Source organism: Pteropus alecto, unplaced genomic scaffold (genome assembly GCF_000325575.1).
Source record: "Pteropus alecto unplaced genomic scaffold, ASM32557v1 scaffold143, whole genome shotgun sequence".
In the NCBI taxonomy this organism is placed as follows: domain Eukaryota; kingdom Metazoa; phylum Chordata; class Mammalia; order Chiroptera; family Pteropodidae; genus Pteropus; species Pteropus alecto.
Window position 1 is genome coordinate 2,597,479 of NW_006434828.1, and position 18,663 is coordinate 2,616,141.

At 39.0% G+C, this 18,663-nt stretch overlaps 1 protein-coding gene across 1 annotated transcript in view; it reads left to right on the top strand.

Annotated features, from left to right (window-relative positions):
- The window catches only part of RBM44 (RNA binding motif protein 44), an 18,996-nt gene extending 3,362 nt beyond the window's left edge, over positions 1-15,634 (top strand). Inside the window, 16 exon segments of the mRNA XM_025045426.1 lie at positions 1-1,087; positions 1,374-1,432; positions 2,561-2,737; positions 3,204-3,387; positions 3,480-3,502; positions 3,633-3,717; positions 5,401-5,515; positions 6,226-6,354; positions 8,448-8,527; positions 8,644-8,717; positions 9,529-9,791; positions 10,709-10,731; positions 13,626-13,771; positions 13,905-14,023; positions 14,501-14,603; positions 15,553-15,634. The exon segment at positions 1-1,087 is cut by the window's left edge and continues 51 nt beyond it. Coding sequence (XP_024901194.1) covers positions 1-1,087; positions 1,374-1,432; positions 2,561-2,737; positions 3,204-3,387; positions 3,480-3,502; positions 3,633-3,717; positions 5,401-5,515; positions 6,226-6,354; positions 8,448-8,527; positions 8,644-8,717; positions 9,529-9,791; positions 10,709-10,731; positions 13,626-13,771; positions 13,905-14,023; positions 14,501-14,603; positions 15,553-15,634 — 2,749 coding nt within the window.
- The last annotated feature ends 3,029 nt before the right edge of the window (positions 15,635-18,663 follow it).

The following is an 18,663-nucleotide window of genomic DNA, read 5'->3' on the forward strand; positions in this document are numbered from 1 at the left end:
CCATTTATCTGTTGACCGAACAAAAACATTAAACATATCTAACCTGGAAGTTGCTGGATTAAGAAATTCAGGTTATGAAGTTAAGTATGCTAGCAATCTAGAAGTTAATCATGTTACCTTGGAAAGTAGTTCTAGCTTCTCTTCAGATTCAATCGATGGTTGTGGACAAGAAGATTCACCTCATGTCTCCAAATTCCCGAATTCTGTTACATTAAGAGACTCTCAGGAACCAAAGCATGCAGAGGGGAAGGAACAAGAGACCAGTTTGCTGTACCACATGGTATTTGATGAAATTATACTAAGGAGCAGTCCCCCCGAAAACCAGGAATCTCAATCTAAGAGTGGTTTCGTGAACCCTCAGAAAGCATTAAAAACTAAATTTTCTACTGGCAAAATGAAATCTGAAGTAATTGAAACTAAAGATTTTTGTGGAGATGCAATTGTTGTGAACGAAATATTACACCTTGAAAACCCTAGCACACCACCACAGAACAAAGCTTTAGAGGCGTTTCTACAACCTTGTGAAGACTGCCCGACTTCCTGGACCTCTATTTTTGATGACTCGGTAATTTCTGCCTGTGGATATTCACGTTATAGAAGCCTACAAAACACTCCTAACTCAGCCTTGGATCTTTCTGTTGCTCTGCCAAGGATTCGAGTCAGAGGTGATCAGGCAGTGAGAGAAGAGAGCTCCCTGAAAGTTGCCGACGCCAGTGCCACAAATAAAACATGCTTTCACAGTGTGGAGGAAACATACTCTGAGTCAGAGCCAGGCGCGGGCAAGTGTGTCGTCACGGTCAATCAGACGGTGGACGTTAGCACTGATTTTCGGGCTTGTTTCACAACCAGCAGAGCGACGAGTGCAAGACCTTCCATGGTTTCTACGTCAAGCAACACAGAGATAACGATGATGAATAAAAAACGGCCTGGCGAGTGGCAAAGTGAGAAACAACGAAGTGTGGCTTGTCATACAGATTGGTCACACAGTCAGGACGGCGAACATACACGGATGGCTATGACAAAAGGATCACTAGGGAAATCTCTCTCAGTTGACAGTTTAACCCCTGATAGGAATTTCCTAAATAAGGTAAAACCAGTGCGATTAATAATAGAATTTTATTTGACTTTATGAAGAGGCAGCGTTATCTTCGTGTAAATGTTTTGGTCCATTGCGTTTTAGCAGGGGTTCCTAAGGCTTTTGTGAGAATTGCTGGACTGAGGAAAAAGGTGCATAGGTTGCTGCCAGCCCTGCCCTTTCCTGGTGGCAGCTATTGCCACGAAGTCCATTAGAGACTGGTACCAGTTTGGAACTCCAGATAGAACACGTGGTGTTTGCCATATATTTCTAATCTGATTTTAAATCATCTTTGCAGGATTCCCTGGAATTAAGAAAAACATTTTCTATTACAGACTTAAAGGAACATCCTGAGAGGTAAGTTAGATATATAAGCTTGTAGATGCATGTGGGGAAAAAAATCAGAATAGTAATTTGCTTTTTTGTAGGGTACTTCCCCATGTAGAATAATAGTTTAAAGGGACGTTAACGAATCATCTGCTTTGGCCATTTGCCTTCAAACAGATAAATATTAGGATAATATACAACTTTAAAGCTTTTCCACTTGTTGAGATCTGGGCCTCAATAATTTCTTTAAAATTTATGGCATCTTTATTTATTCAACCCAAATCCATACTGATTTAATTACTCAATTGTCTTTCATTTGATCGCTCTCAAGATCAAAACAAAATAGCACCTTTGGAAAATAGTAAAGAGCTACTTTCACTGGGGTATTTTAATCTTGATATTAATTCATTGTATAATTTACTTTGCCTTTATTATATACCCTTATAATTCAGAATACAATGGAGAACCAAGAGGCGGGGGAGGGAAGAGGAAAGGGAAGTCTCTGAGAAGCCAGATTCATTTTCATGCTCTGAGGTCATTTAGTTTTCCCTTCCTCCTTCATTTCTTCTAAGCGTTCAATTCAGTATCCAGTCCTTTGGAAGTGTTGCTTTACAGAGGCAGAAGTATTGAGAACAGCTGGAGGTGGCAACTAATAATAGCAAGAACTGTTTCAAAAAATGCAGTGATTTAGGGCTTTGTGATATAACAGCAAAATACTTCCTTATAATAATGACCCATAATTATTAAGAAAAATGTAAATTATGTCTATTTTCTTTAAAAGGATAACACATTAAAGAACAGTTTCTGTCCGGAATGCTTATAACTTGAAAAAAATGTTGAGCAAAGCTCAATTCAGGTTGAAACCTGTTGATTCTGGATAAATAATATCAGTAGTTTACTTTGGAATCCTTTTTTTTTTGTAAAAGAAAGTGTGAGCTTGAGAATTATTTACTTCCTTGACTTCTAGAAAGAATATATTTAGCTTTGACTCTTGCCGTCTTTGTTTTCTGCAGCTGTACCTGCAGCCTTTCCATGCTTGGTGGAAACTGATTTAAACGTAACAGGGAAATCTAAGAAACTTAAAACCTATTTCTAGAGATATGTCAGTAACACAGAAAGATGTTGGGCATCTCACCTAATCCAAGCTTCCCTTTAAAGGGAACCGCAGCCTTCTCGAGCGATGGAGGAGAATGTGCCATCCACGTGCTGTCGGAGCGTAACGCAGAGAGCCGTCCAAGCAGAGCTGCACCTCGTAGATGTTCACTACCAGATGTGTCAGCACCACTGCAGCGACATCTACAAACTGGTCGTGGAAAACAGGGAAGGATTAAATAGGTGATTGTTAGTTTTAAATCTGTCTTCTTAGAAATCTATCACCAGCTTTAAATTTATTCTAGATAATTTCTTTAATTTTCATTTGTGAAGGGCAAAACGAGAGGTAGATCGTACCTAGATTTTAAAAAGTAATACATTTGAATTTCATGGAGAGGCAGTAGTCCATGTTGGGATAACGAATCCAGTAAAAAGTTAGATTCGATGTTTCTTATAAAGACCAAGCACAGATGAAGTCAGTTGTAGCATTTCGCATGACATTCCATCACATTCTCTCTGGCTTATGTATGGAGGATCGCTGGTACTGTCCCTAGAAAAATACATCTTCTGTGGTTCATTTTCTTTTACTAAACATTCAAAGAAAAAAATTTTAAAGATCTGGTACTTAGAACTAAGTGTATAGTATAATATTAGAGTTAAATGGATGACTCGGGCCTAAATCAGTTTTGTGAACTTAACTTTTAAACAGGAATTTATCAAGTAATTCTACTAAGAAGGAATTGGGGTCAGCACTGCTGTCTGTTTTGGGAGACTTGAAAGTTAGATACATGAGTTTGAAAGAAAAAATAAACAAAGGCATACCACTGGAAGAACTGCCCCCACTGTCAGTAGAATCAAAATTATTATCTGCATTCGCTACTTTTGTTTCTAGGGTACGTATTTATTTACATTTTAGGAACAAAATTTTTACTTCATTTATATAAAACATTTTAAACTAAAAGATTTTTCTTCACTGTCTTTTCAGCTGATGAAAAAAGAATCACATGTGTAAGTTATGGTTTCATCTAATTTAGAATTCATTAGATCTTAAAAATTGCTTGAGTTAACTTTAAGTTTTCTGTTTTGGCCCTTATTTAGAACATCGATAAATTCTCTAATAAAATGTTTATCTCTTTAGCTTTTCAGGAGCAGATTCTGAACTAGATAATCAAAGTACACGTGATGCTGGTGTTTCTTCAAGCCTAACGAAGACACTGCCTCAAGTGAGATTTTTTTTTTAATAGTTCATCAGTGGGAATCTTTGATTTTATGGCTTAAGCAAAGTATATTATAATTTGTAGAAGTTCTCACATCCTTCTTTTCACTCAGCCAACTTACTCTGTGCCCTAGCTGGTTAGAAGGCAAATAATGACCTGGTCAAACAGACATCAGTAACATATGTTAAGCAGAAGAACCATATAGTTTGTCATCAAACCAGGAGACTTCTGAGGATGAAAGATGGTAATGCTAATAACTCACCATGACAACCAATGTAAACCTGGACTGGCTCAGGCAGCCTATGACTTAAGGCCACCATCACATTGATCCAGTGTTAAAAACTAATATCTTAGAAAATTCATCTCGGGAGATAGAGTAAAGTAATATCTTACTCATTTTAGTCAGGGCAAAAAGGGCAAAATTTTAATTCCTCTTTTATCGAAATGATGAAAGTAGTTTTAAAATGTCTTTCATAGGTTTTCTTGAACTCCCTTAGTCCCCAAGGAAATGTGTGTCCCGTGACAATCTATGGAAAAGCACTCTGCAGATCGTGAAGTCATACAGAAACATGTTATATTCCATTATCAAGTGAGGCAATGGGGTAGGATAGTTGGTGCTTATTCCTACTTTCTGGCTTTGATTTTTAACCCCAAGGTTATATTATTTGGGTAGTCTTATATAATAAGATGCATTCCAAAGCCAAAAACGAAATACTTGATTGATTTATATTCTTTTCTATTAATATAAATGATTAGAAATAAATTACTTTAACAATTTATGTATTACATTGTTCTGCTCTTTAAAAGAAAAACCTCAGTTATCCACAAAGAATTAACAGATCTGAAACCAGATTTTTATATCCTCAAATTCCTTTCATAATTTACTTACACAACTTGTCCATTGAATCACATAATGTTCTGGAGTGGTTGTTTTTCATTACTGTAATGATAGCACTGGTATGTGTAACCTGCTTATTTGGGGAGAACAATAAATTATTTTTTAAAAGTACAAGATGCAGTTATCATTTTTATAATCAGCTTTGGCTATAAAACAGTATTTTAAGATAGGATTACATTTTAATATATATCTCATTAAATTAATAGGTTTTGCATTAAAGCTAGTGTAGTGTAGTGTTTCTAAGTGTTAATTATCTGTGTGCCATCTTCACAATTTTCCATAGCCATATATTACCTATAATGTTATTTGCTCTGTATTTTTCTTTAAACAATTCTTTTTAAATAAACTTACATGTAAAGACTAACAAACTATTACATATGGGAAAGAAATATTACTAACCATAAATATAAAACATATATATATAAGCACACATTAAATATATAACTGCTAAATCTTAATATGAAAAATACTTATACGTACACCTCCAAAAATCATCCGAATTCTGTCTATTGTGTGTATATGCCACGCTTTGCTAAATAATGGCAGTGTTAGCATGTAGTCAGTATACACAGACTGGGTTCCAATTCTAATTCTTGCTAATTGTGTGACAGACCTAAAGCAACAAGTCACTTAGGTTCAGTTTGCTCACCTGTGAATTCGGGTGGGTCATGGTTTCGCTATCATAGCCTCGTTGGGAGACGATGCCAGTGAAGAGTGCCTGTCACACAGTAAGGGCACCAGAACTGGTAGTCCTTACTTATTATCGCTGTTTTTATTATTTTAATCCTCAGCTATCTTTATTATCCAACACTGGTCAACCTGAACAAGGTACGTCACCCAAGGAAGATGGTTTAAAAAATGATGATATAGATGTATGCTTTAGTCAACTGAAACTTGATGATAAAGGTCAGTATAAAAATGTCTTGTGTCATTGCCAGAAAACAAATCATAAGGTTTAAGATATCCCCAGTGCCCGTTCAGTAAATCAGAAAAATATTTTTAATTGACTGAATGGCAACATTCTGATTATGAATATTATGTTCTTTTTGCATGTACTTGACATCTTTAAGGTTATTTAATATATCTGATAATGCCAAAAAATAATACAGGCTTTTCTTCTGGGTCACATTTTCCAGTCTGAAAATTATTCTGTCCAATTTTTATCTCTAAATTGTGTGTAATATTTTTGGTTTTGTCCTCTATGAAAAGAGATTATCATTCCAAAAAGATCATTAATTCAATTTTTAATGACATAGATGCAGTACTGCTTAATCCCTTTTTAAAAACATTTACTGTTAGTCTGTATAGAAAGGTGAGTGTCTTTGATAAAGGATAATTTAAGAGTCAGAAAAGTAAGGCCAGGAATCAGTGTTAATTAAAGCAAAAGTGGAAAACAGATCATGCAGACCGAAAAGCACTTTTTATTCAAGGACTGCTGAAAATCCCTTCTCAGAGAATCTTTATGCTTCATTTAATTCTCTTCTTTTGCTAATATTTATTTTTAAATTTATACATAAAATTAGTAATTGTCATGTTGATTCATTCTGAGAAGCTTTTTAGATAACTTCTCAGAGGGGTATTACATAATTCATAGCTACTTGTGTTCAATTTCTCAGACTGCAAAAATAATCAGGAAGTAAGTGAAGACTGGTTTGATGCTAAGGAGAACCTGACAGGCGTTGACGTCTCAGGAATACAAGGGAATCAAACAGAACAGGATGGAGGGGATGCGAAGTGTGCTCTAGGTGAGTCCTGAACAGTTGACTCAGAAACCCTTACCTGACTCATTCGTACAGCAGTGCTTCTTGTCGTCTGTGTTCCTGGGAGTGACCGAGCTGTTTTAATCTTTTATTCCTGTTTGTGGCTTTTCTTTATAAATAGAAAAAATGAGAAAATTAGCCATTTGGAGGTCAATTTTTTAAAAGAGTCAATCCATTTAAAATGTTCGTTTCAGAACAAGCTCCCCAGGTCCCTTGAGCAAGCTGGCCTGACAGATGAAAGCAGCTTGGTCGGTTGCAGGACGTTTTCATCTTTAGGTAGTTCTGAATCACTGAAAATCGTGGAACTGTCCTCTAGTGTCTAATTATTGCCCTTCTGTCATTTCTGATGATATTCTGCTATTGTCTTCTACTTTCTCCGGAATACTTATGAGGATTTTTCTTTTATGTTACATGATAGCAGTGGTTTATTGTTTTTTCCTACTCTTATAAATAATGCTTGTTAAGATTTTTAAATAAATAGTGAAGTATAAGAAAATTAAAATTACCTGAAGTATCTCTAGCATGCAAGAACCACTATCAGTATTTTTTACCATTCTTTGATGTATTTTATGCACATATTTAATACTCACGTACGGTTTTAAAATGAATGGCAAATCCTCCAGTTTTACTGTGACTTTCCTCCTTGCGTCTTCCTCCATGTGACTCACCACGTGCTGCGTGTTTTATTTGTTTGCTATGTAGACTGCCTTCCCACTAAACACGTCAGCTCGGGTCAGGTGTCTTTTCACGTTTGTTCACTGCCTGTCCCCAGTGCCAGGCACAGCGTTCAGCCACGGGGTGTGTTGTAGACGTATCGTACTGAACTAGAGCTAGCGCAAGGTGAGGTGACGGGCAGGATGGACGCGTCTCGATTCTCATTCACCGCCCTTTCTACTCTACTGTAGCCCTCGCTCCCTTCTCACCCTAACGTAAAAATGTAAATTATCAATATAAATATTTAGTTTCCTTGTTTCCTCCATAGAGCACATTATAAACCAAAGAGATTAGCAAGTTAATCGAAGTTAATGGAGAAAGTTAGGTGTTATCGTCTAGAGTTGAAGGATTCTGCCTGAATTCCAACACCATCACATGACCAGATTTGTGACCTAAACTCCTGGGGCCTCAATGTCGTTACCTGGAAAATGGAAATGGTAGCAATTGTACCTCACAGAGTGGTCATGAGACTTACATGAGATGATGTATATAAAGTGCTTTGTGTAACTCAGTAAGGGTTAGGCTATTGTTGTCATGTAATAAAAAAATAAAAGTTACAAGTATCCCATTATATAAAAATTATAAAACATATAAATAAAAGCCACTTTAAGAATTCATTCAACAAATATGTATTATGTATCCCCGGGGTGCCAGGTATAGGTCTGATAGTGAATCCTTTTTTATTTCAGACCAGGTGCTCTTCAAAATAGAGACTGTGAAAATGCAGTCTTTTTATCAATTGAAAAAAAATATAATCCTGATACTTGTGATTTCCAAAGTAGCTCTCTAAAGTTATTTGTTCCTTCTCCTTTCTTTTATGTGCTATTACCATTACCAAGAAGCTATGTGCCTGCTGTTGATATTCGTCCGACTTAAAGGTTTCCTTGGCGTGATTTTCCCCAGCAAAGGAATGTACATTGAGAGCCCTAGCCGGCATTAGCGTGTGTGTATGGGGTGGGGGCGGTGGTTAGGCTCTCGCGTTCACCAGCGTCTAAGATAGCACTTCTCTGAACCAGAGATAGACGGCAGACACTTTCTTAGTTATGATGTAATTGGTTACTCTGTTTAGGTGTTATTTTTGAGCAACAAGATCAATATTAGGTGATCCATTTTTGATCTACGAGAGACTTACTGTCAACCAATCCAGCCTCTTTGATTTTAAGAAGATATGTTTAAGGCCCAGAAATCTTAAAACTATATTCCAGGCTCTTGGTCTTCAATCTAGAGCTAATAATTGCTAGTGACTTTATAATAAGCCTTATGATAGTAAAAATAAAATAAAATAACAATTTTCACATTTTCTTTTAAAACTCTTGTTACAATAATGGTCATCCACTATTGTATATTATCTTTTTCTGTAGCAGAAATAAGGCATGTCGAACCCTTACGAAGAGATAAAGGTTATTTGATACATGTTGGTGGTCTCTGCCCTTCAGTATCTGAGGTATGCCAGGATGTATACTTTGAGCTTCATTTTTAGATCTATTAAGTGTTTGTATTTCAATTATTTGTTTTTTGTTTTTTTCTACCTCTTACCAACTTTTATTTCTCTTCTTTTAGGCTGATTTAAGGTTTCATTTTCAGAAATACCAAGTTTCTGACATTTCAATTTATGACTCTTCTACTAATTACAGGTATGTTTCCAAATTCAGTAACTACACATTCACTAGGTATCTGCTGTGTGCCAGAGGGTCTGTCCTGGATGTCAGCCACGCGGTGCTATAGTCAGGGCCGTACGCATGGGAGTCTCCCAGTCTCGTAGAGATACACACATCGACAGGTGGCTTCAGTCGTGAGTTGGGACTGTGCTCCTTCAGATCTTCGTCTCATTATACCTTTTAGCTTGTCACTAATGACACCTGGGGGAGTTTCCTAGGGCGGCAGAGAGCATCAGCGACGAGAGTGAGTGCACAGCTAAATGGCTTGGGCTGAGCCCTGGCTCCATAGTAGCTTGCTGAATAAATTTGGGCAAATCACTTAACCTTTCTGTACTTCAGACTCTATCTACAAGATATCTGTACCTTCACAGTATTGCTTATTGGTTAAATAAATAAGGCGGTGGGAATAAAGCCTGGCATGTAGCAGGTGCTCAGAGATTTTTGTTTTGTTATTTTTTATTGTAATTACTTCTCAGTAGATGTTTTCATGTTTTTAGGTAGATAGCTGTATCATCTACATATAGTCAGTCATATGTATGTTGCTACTTTCTGTTTTGTGACATTGCCAGAACATTCAAAACTCTCAGAGTAATGGCACTAGCTCAGTGGAAATGCCTTTCCTGCTTCGTCACTAAACATAATAACTGTTTATTTCAGATGTTAAAATCTTTATCAATTAAGAAAACATTCCTTTTGTAGTTGAGGTTGAAATTTATTAAAAATAGGTGTTTAATTTTCTTAAAGTCATTTATGAGCATACGCTTTTTTTTCTGCTTTTATATTTTAGATATGCATCTCTCGCTTTAAAAAAAAACCATGATGCAAAGATGGCTGTGAAAGAAATGAATGGGATAGAAATAAATGGAAAATCAGTAAATGTGCGGCTTGTTAAGACTCCTGGAGAATATACATCACCACTTTCCTCTAAAAATGGAAATAGAGGTAGTTTGAATAATTCGGAGAAAAGCGCCAGCAAAGAAGTCAACGTGGCTTCCTTCGTTTCTAGATTGCCCAGAACTAGGCCGAGGCAGCCAGGATCTGAGCAAGACAGTGAGTTTGTCCATTTTGACCAGAAGGTTAGTTTTCTTGATAGATCCCTTAAATGATCTATTGCAGTAAGTAACTTTGTAGAACAAATAAGTCAAACAGCCATCTCGGAGTGGGAATGAGAACGTCAGTCTGAATGATTTTAACCCGAGATCCACTCTGACCTGTGGTGCGCGGCCCCGGTTGCTCCTGCGGGGTGTAGATCTTCGTAGGCCCAGCTACAGAAAACTCTCCTCCGTTTCGCTAGGTTCTTTGCCAGGGCTTTGCAGTGTTTTTGCGTCTTTCTTCTCGGACAGTACTCCATCGATCTCTTTATCACAGCTTCACCTTATCTCATAATTGTCGACATCATAACATTTAATCATTTTCGTCACATGCACCCTCACCTTTACCTCACTGAGGTTTGAAACACCACATGGGAAATGGTGAAGTTGCCTTGTTCTCTCTCCACGGCTCAGCGAGACGCCCGGGCCCGGTCGGCGTCCATCGACTTTTTACAAGTTTACGTGTAGTGAAATTCATCCTTTTTGGGGTCTGTGTGTTCACACAAACGCATATGGGCATGTAACCACCAGTCAGGATACAGAGCAGTCCCTTTTTCCAGAACATTCTCTTCTGCTTGGCTCTTTTATCATTTCGCCCTTTCCAGAATGTCATGTGATGGAATAGTATGTAGCCTTATTAGTCTGGCTTCTTCCACTTACCTTCGTGCATTTGAGACTGATCTGTGGTGTTTGGTTCATCAACAATTCATTCCTGTTCATATTCTAACCATTTTATTGGGCTGTTTTTTCTTATTACTGAGTTTTGGAAGTTTGTATGTTCTGAATGTAAATTCTTGGGCGGATGGACAGTGATGTGCAGACTCTTTCGTAGCCTGCGCTTCGTCTTCAGTCTTTTCATAGTGTCTTTTTTCAGAGCAGGAGTTTTTAAATCGGACAAAGTACCATTTATCAGTTTTTTTCCTTTTTAACTTGTGCTTTTAGTATTTTATTTAAGAAACCCGTGGTCACAGAGATTTTCAGTGAAATTCTTTATAATGTGAGGTGTGATCGAGGTGGGGGGTTTCATTTTTTCTGTGTTGGTTTTTGTTTTACGTACGGAATTGCTCCAGCATCATTGTTAAAAGGACTGTCCTGTCTGCAATGAATTATCTTCGCACCTTTGTCACATCAGTTGACCATGTCCATGTCGGTCCATTTCTAGACAGTTCTCTTTCATCAATCTGTCTTTCCACCAATTCTACACTATCTTAATGATTGTAGCTTTATAGTAACTCTTAAAATAAGATAAAACGAGTACTCTAGCGTTTCTTTTTCAAAAGTTGGCTATTCTAGTCTCTCTGTTCTTCTGTATAAATTTTATAACTCAGCTTGTCACTATCTACCAAAAAGTCCTACTTCGAGTTTTACCAGGATTATTCTTAATCTATAGATCACAGCAAATCTCTTTTTAATAAACGGACGGAAGAACAGATATTTGTTGAACAAGATAAAGAGATTTCTCCTGACTGTGCCCTTTACCCCACCCTTTCCGTGACTCCGTTCTCGAAGTTTCCGCGTGCCTTCGCACCTGCAGTGACTCCACGCCCCCCGCAGGCCTCTCTCTCTCCTCTCTCACGCACAGCTCTTCCTGACCCCGGCGAGATTTTCACGTGATTTCTCATTCTTTTGAAGTTATCGTCCCTATTTGTCCCGTGTTTTTACTGCCAAGCTTCCCAAACAAGTTTGTATCCAGTGCCTTGATTTCTTTGTTTGTCTTCTTCATGCTGATAATCTGACTTAGTCTCTAAAATTTTAATTGCTCTTTCCATTGTCACCGGTGACCTTCGTATTGATCTTTCGCCCATCTGCCTGCTTTCTGACCATCCGGTCTGTTTGACGCTTGATCACCCCTTTCTCGAACCTCTTCTCTTTTCGTCTCCGCAACGCTTCGTGTTTAGGATGAATTTCTTGGTACGTAGCTTCAGTCCACTGTAGGAAAGAAGGAAATGTGCTATCGGGCTACGTGGGGGCCTGACCTGGAGATCTGAGGACGGTGGCGTCCCCCGCCCCCGTCATGAAGGGGACGTGGTTTCCTGCCTCTGCAGCCCTGGGTGCTCGATCCTTCCGCCTCTCTGCACGTTGGCTTTCCCTGTCTGCTCGTGCCTTTCCTCCTCTTCCATTCAGCTTTATTTTGGTTCCTTTGAACTCGACAGCATTTTTCAGTGAAACTCCCGTCATTGGACTCACTCATTTGCTCTGTGTTCCAATTCCTCATTCTTTAGAGTGGGACCCTCACTGACTCAGCCTGTGACTTCGGTGTTCGTTAGTTCAGGTGCCAGCACTCTCCCTGCCGTCGGCTGGGGCAGTGGGCCATGGAGTTGGCAGAGGGAAGGGAGCTTCTGTGGTATAAATAGGGCCCCACGGGCCAGGGCAGGAGTACGTTAGAGGATGTGGATAGAGAGGTTCCTTTTACTGGCTCTGCTGAACTGTGCTCTCATGTTCTTTTACCTTTCCAGCAATTTCCTGTCACCTTTATTTTTCTTGGATTGTCGTCATTTATTCATTATATTTATTCATTTAGAAAATATTGTCTACAGCGGAGAGGCAGAATAGTGAGAGATTAAGAATAACACATTCTTAACCGGCTCTGCCACCTACTCATCACATGACCGAGCATGTTACATAACCTCTGTGTCCTTATCTTAACACGGGGATAATAGTTGCAACTGTTGTGAGGTTTCGATGAGTTTAATATAGAAAAGCGCTTAGAACTGTGTCTACCGCGGTGAACGCACTCAGTAAATAGTAGCCGTAGTCGTTTACCCACAATGTGGCTCTTGCTTGGAAACGTCATGCTCTCTGGTTTCAGCTGTCACTAAACTAGCGTATCCCATGTTTCATTTCTTTAACAAACAGTTATTACGTACCAACTGTGTACACTTCTAGGCACTGGGGAAGCAGCAATGCACAAAACACAAAAACTTAGAGCTTAAATCTAGTGAAGGAGACAAGGCAATAGCAGATAAGTGAAATATGTAATATTCCGATGTCGCAGATCTAATGTGTTATATATCTTAGCACGATTTTGAATAGGCTTTAAAGTCTCAGCTCTTTGTTGAACTTTTATGGGATTTACAGTGGTTTCATACACTCTGCAGTCTACTTGCCTGGATAATAGTAATTAATCGATCATTTTAATTTTGTCTCTTCAACTGGATCATAAGGTCCACAAATGGAGGGCATTCTGTTTTATATCACTAGCTCCCCCCACCACCAGCAGCATGTGGTACAGTTCTGGGCATATAGTTTGTATTCATCACATATTTAGTAAATAAGACGTAGAATACTTATAACTACCATGTAGACTAGTTTTTCTTTGTCAGGTTGGGTAAGAGAATTAAGCCTTCGTGCCCTAAGCCTAAGCTATCCAGTGTACATAATGAATTTTAACCTCTCTCCTGTCTATCTAGAATGGAACTAGGCACATCCTGTCTTTGGAGAAACTGAGAAACTAGTTAACATCATTTTCTGTGTTCTGTGGCTCCGACGAGCGATTGTGGTTTAGAAAGGCTAATGTAGACATAGCCTAGACTTTATTGGTGCCGTAAGGAAATGTGTTTGCCATTCTTTTAGTACGTGGTCCTAAACACAGCTCAAGTAAATCTACTCAGTATAAATAATCTCAAATCAAAATAAATTTCTTAGGAATTTTGATTTTACAATTTGTAATTATTGTAGTTACTATTATAATTTTACCACTGTAATTATAATTTAAAAATTTATTTTAATCGAATAAGCTGGATTGTCTCTAATGGTGACTAGTTTTAAGAAAACTTTTTAAATACTGCTTTAGGGTATCAAGAAGAACTGTAAACAGATCGAGTCTACTAGATTATTACCTGACCCACCTGTTCAGTTCATACCTCCAAATACACTGAACCTGCGTAGCTTTACTAAGATCATGAAGAGACTGGCCGAACTGCATCCAGAAGTTAGCAGGTAACGCCATTATATTATAACTGGCTGTAAAATTCGTATGTAAAAATGTCGGTCAGCTCACTAACTTAGCCGTGTCTGGGATGCATTACCTTTGGAAAGGATAGATGCCCATGTGTGTTTCCCTCTTGCACAGAGATCATGTTATAGATGCTCTTCAGGAAGTAAGAGTAAATCATAAAGGTTTCCTGAATGGCCTGTCTATTAATACTATTGTGGAAATGACTTCATCTGTTTTGAAAAACTCTACTTCCCGTTAGGAATAAAAGAAGCAATAAGAGGTAAGTCAGTCATATCTTTTATATTTAACTATTACTTAAAATTTGAGCTATTGATTTCATTTTTTCCAAATAAAAAGAACAGTAAATTTAAAATAATATAAAATTAAAAAACAAACATACTGTAGTAGTTTATTATTAATGCAAAACCAGTTACGCAAAACTTAACTGACCTAACGTTTACCTCATAGTTTGCAGACCAGGGTTCAGAAGTGGCTTACGGTGGTTTCAGCTTAGGGACCCTCATGATGTTGCAGTCAAGATGCTGGCCTGGGCTTTAGCCATCAGGAGGCTCGACTCACAGAACTCACACGGCTGTTGGCACGAGGCCTCTGAGCCACCACGTGGGTCTTCCCACAGGGCCACTCCAGCTCCTTCACGCGGTGGCAGCTGGCAGGAGACAGCAGAGAGAGGGCACGGTGGGAGCTGCAGTGTTGTCGTGCCCCACCCTCAGGAGTTACACGCCAGTGTTCCTGCCCTGTTGGGCAGATGCGCATCGATGCGCGTCACTACACGCTGTCCGTACTCGGGTATGAAGCTCCACCTCCTCAAGAAAGGTATATCGAAGAATACGAGGCTCTATGTTCAGATACCACACACAGACTTAGAGGAATCCCTTTATACAAGATAGTGGATGGGGACTTGTTTCCAGCTAGAGCTGTCTGGGTGCTTAAAGCCAGCTTTCCATGGAGAACACCTAGAAAAGCTGAATAAATATCAAGAACATCTGCCTGAGGTGCCCTGGAGAGCTATCAAGAGAAAGATGATTCTGGGCCAGCCACAGGGAAGACGAGCCTCGGAAATGTGCCCACTGTTTGGGACCACTTTCCTCGAGCATTCTTTGCAGAGGGGCAGCTGGGAGCTTAGGGAACCCTTCTGACAGCACCGGAGCCAGGGGACTGGGGCCTTGGGGCTGCGGGGTTGGGTCCCCGACGGACTGTGCTCTGGGAATAACTCTGAACTGGGTAGTCCCTTGGAGGGCTCTGACTCAGCTTCAGAAGTCATTCCTAAGTGGCATTGAGATGTTCCAGGGTTACCAGCTCTGCCACACACCTAGAGGAGGTAAAGGTAAGAGTTCTCGGGAAGAAAGTAATATCGTTTTAGGCCTCATTATTTCTACCCACACTTTTGCACATACTGTTTATTCTGCAAATAAGAGTGCGTAGTGAAAATAACTAATCATAAATGAAGGAAGACCACAGGACTGAAAGCCAGCTTCAACACTAGATAGCAGCAACTGCCCACAGGGACTCCAGTTATTTAAGTTACCGGATACGCTCCAGAAAGCATGTGTATTTGCAGAACTGACTGTAATTGTCCCTCCTGCCTCCCACCGTATCCATGCCCCTCTGCAATGGGACTTTGAAGTTCCTCCCATCAAGAAGTGGAGTGTTCTCCCACCCTCTTGAACCTGCATGGCCTTTTGCTTTGACAAGTTGTGTCATTTCCGAGCCTAGTCCTTAAGACGCCTTGATCGCTCTGATCTCTCTTGGAAATTTGTGGCAGGGAATTTGAAGAAGCCCGATACCTGCTAGAGGACGAGAGACTACAGGGGGGTAGCTACAGCCAGCTGCCCCTCAACATGTGACAACTTAGCATAGCTCTACAAGTCAACCTGCCCCACCTGGCAGCTGCCCATAGATGCCTGATCGAGCCCGACCAAGACGAGGAGAGTCACCCACGTGAGGCCACCCCATTGCTAACTGTAGACTAAATAGGTGGCCATCGTTTTAAGCTACTAAGTTTTGAAGGTGATCTGTTGCACAAAAACTAACAGATTTAGAGACAGATGTCAGGATTGAGAATTTCAATATAGAACTGTAAGTATTTTTAAAATGGAAATTCCGTTAATGAAAAATAGAATAACTTAATAACTCAGTTAATATGTCCTATACCCTATTAGACAAATAATTGAAGTGTGAATTAGATCAGAAAAAACTATGGATTGAAACAAATAAAAGGAAAACAAAAGTAGGTAAGAGACAAAGTTATAGTGAGAAGGCCTAATTGTTTGTGCCACTGGAGTTTTAAGAAAAATGAAAACAGAGCAGACACAATATTTGAAAAAACTATGGCTGAAATTTTTAAATGATGAAGAACATCAAGCCATGAATTCAGTAAAGCCCCCTTACATCCCAAGCAGGAAAAATAAAGACAGTACATCGGAGAAAAAGTGCTTGAAAAATCAAAGCCAAACAAAAAATCTATAAAGCAGTGATAGGAAAAAAAAGTTTACCTTAAGAATAGTACAACCGTTAGATTGATGTTTGATTTTCAACAGAAGCCATCAAAGAATTTTACAAACCTATGATTCTACACTCAAGAAAAGAGGCTCCAAGAATAAGTGAAAGAAATATATTTTTACTCAAATAAAAACTAAGATAATTTAATAATTAGAAGAAGACCCACTGTAAAGAAAATTCTAGAGTGTTCTCTAGGAAGAAGGAAAGTGACTCTAGACTGAAGGTCAAAGGCGCGAAAGGAGCGAAGGTCAAAGTAGCATGCATCGGTCCGTGCTGACGTCATCGAGCGCGAGCGGCGCTGGCACAGGGTCTCCTGTGATTAGTATATGTGACAGTGCGGATATTGAGAGATTAAGTGCGCCCTGTCTTTTGGGAAGAGGGTACAACATCTTGTGTTGGCGGGAGGGCCCCTAGGCGCAGTGACTCGCTAGGAGAACTGGCACTACTCAGTACACAGTTAGACTCAGCTGTGATTATACGACAGCGAAAGGATGCACACCTAAACCAGCAAAGGGCACGGCTCACGGGGATGTCTGGGGGAAGCCAGGCACAAGCTTCCAGGAGTCCCCATTTCCTCCAGGAGCGAGCTACGACACATGGGAAAGGTCCATCGGGAAAGCCCGTTAGAGAGTCAGTGCCCAGTGTTTATATGGAGGACTGGTCATGCAGGCGCCTACTGCTCAGCACGTACCAAAGTTCCAGAGCCCGAGGGGAAGCAGCTGTTCAGCATCAGCCACATTGTCTGTGCAGTGTTGGCACAGTAAACCATTCCCAGGACTCCTGGGACTGGCGGAAACCCTCCCCACATCCAAGTCCCTAGACACCGGCCAGGGGCCACCCTTACGAGCCATCTTTCTAAGGATCGTAGTCTCAAGCCTGCCAAGTCAGCTCTTTTCTACACGTGTACCGGTCGATACCAGACTTTGCTAAGTAGAGGATGCATGTTGTAATCTTTGGAGTAACCATTTTTTAAAGCATATAAAAAATGAAGTCGGACCCTTACCTTACATCATATACAAAAACTAACTCGAAATGGATCAAAGACCTAATCATAATAGCTAAAACTGTAAAACTCTTGGAAGAAAACATAGAGGAAAAACCTCGCAACACTGGATTAGGCAGTGATTTCTTGGATATGAGATAAAAACAGGCAACAAGAGAAAAGATAAGACTTCATTGAAATTTACTTCGGTGCATCAAAGAACACTATCAACAGTGAAAAGGCAATCCGCAGAATGGGACAAAATATTTGTAAATCATCTCTCTGGTAAGGGTTAATATTCAGAATATATAAAGAACACCTACAACTCAACAGAAACAACCCAATTAAAAAGGGGGCAAAGGATTCGAATAGACATTTCTCCAAAGGAGATATGTAAATAGCCAATAAGTACATAAAAATGTACTATTATCAGTTGTCATTAGGGAAGTACAATCAAAACTTCAATGTGGTACCACTTCAAACCCAGTAGGATGGCTATTTAAAAAAATAATAACATGTTGGTGAAGATGTGGAGAAACTGGAAACTTGGTATGTGTTGCTGGTGAGAGAGTGAAACACCATAGCTGGGGGTTGTGAATGATACATTAAAAATTTTAGACTAGGCAATGTCCTAAAAAACTATGCTTTTCTAGAATGTCGGGTTTATCGTAACACCTTTTATTGTTGATTTCTCCCTTTTTCACTTGTAGAATTTCCTTGGAAAGCATGAGTTCCCTCCTGCAGAAAACTCTACAGCACTTAGGGAGAACTCATGGTGATAGCGAGATGATGTCATTAAACAGGCTTGATAAATGGATCCAGCTGTTGATAATATTCCACTTTATAGCCTCCCTTAAAATCTCCAACTCTTATTGCTACAGTATTAAGATTTTCTCTATATAAAATTAAAAGGTACTTTCAATGTTTATAAACCTTATATTTCAAACTTGTTAACTGAGACTTCAAGCTACATATTTTGGATCAGAAAAATAGTCATGTCCATTTAAAAAAACCTTTGTTAAATCAGTTTTTTTTAAATACTAACTGAAAAGTTTTATTTTTGTTTCAGAGTTCATTAAATGGTTTCTAGACATAAAAAATGTTTACCTGAAGTTCCTGTGTTAGTTCAGTTTTCAGTTGTGTTTAAGACTCTGATAACAGATAAACTGAATCTATAAATACACAATATTTTGGAACACACATATTTTTAAGCTTCCAAGATAATTCAGTACTGCTGACACATGGAGTGCATTTTTATGACTTTCTTATAAAACATTTAAATGTATTTTCTTTGTTTTCACCAGGAAGAGCTTTGGTTAAGTACTTAAATTTAAATGGTCACCAAATGGCTCACATGTGTTTAGTAATAAGTTTTGTTATATTAAGTTAGAA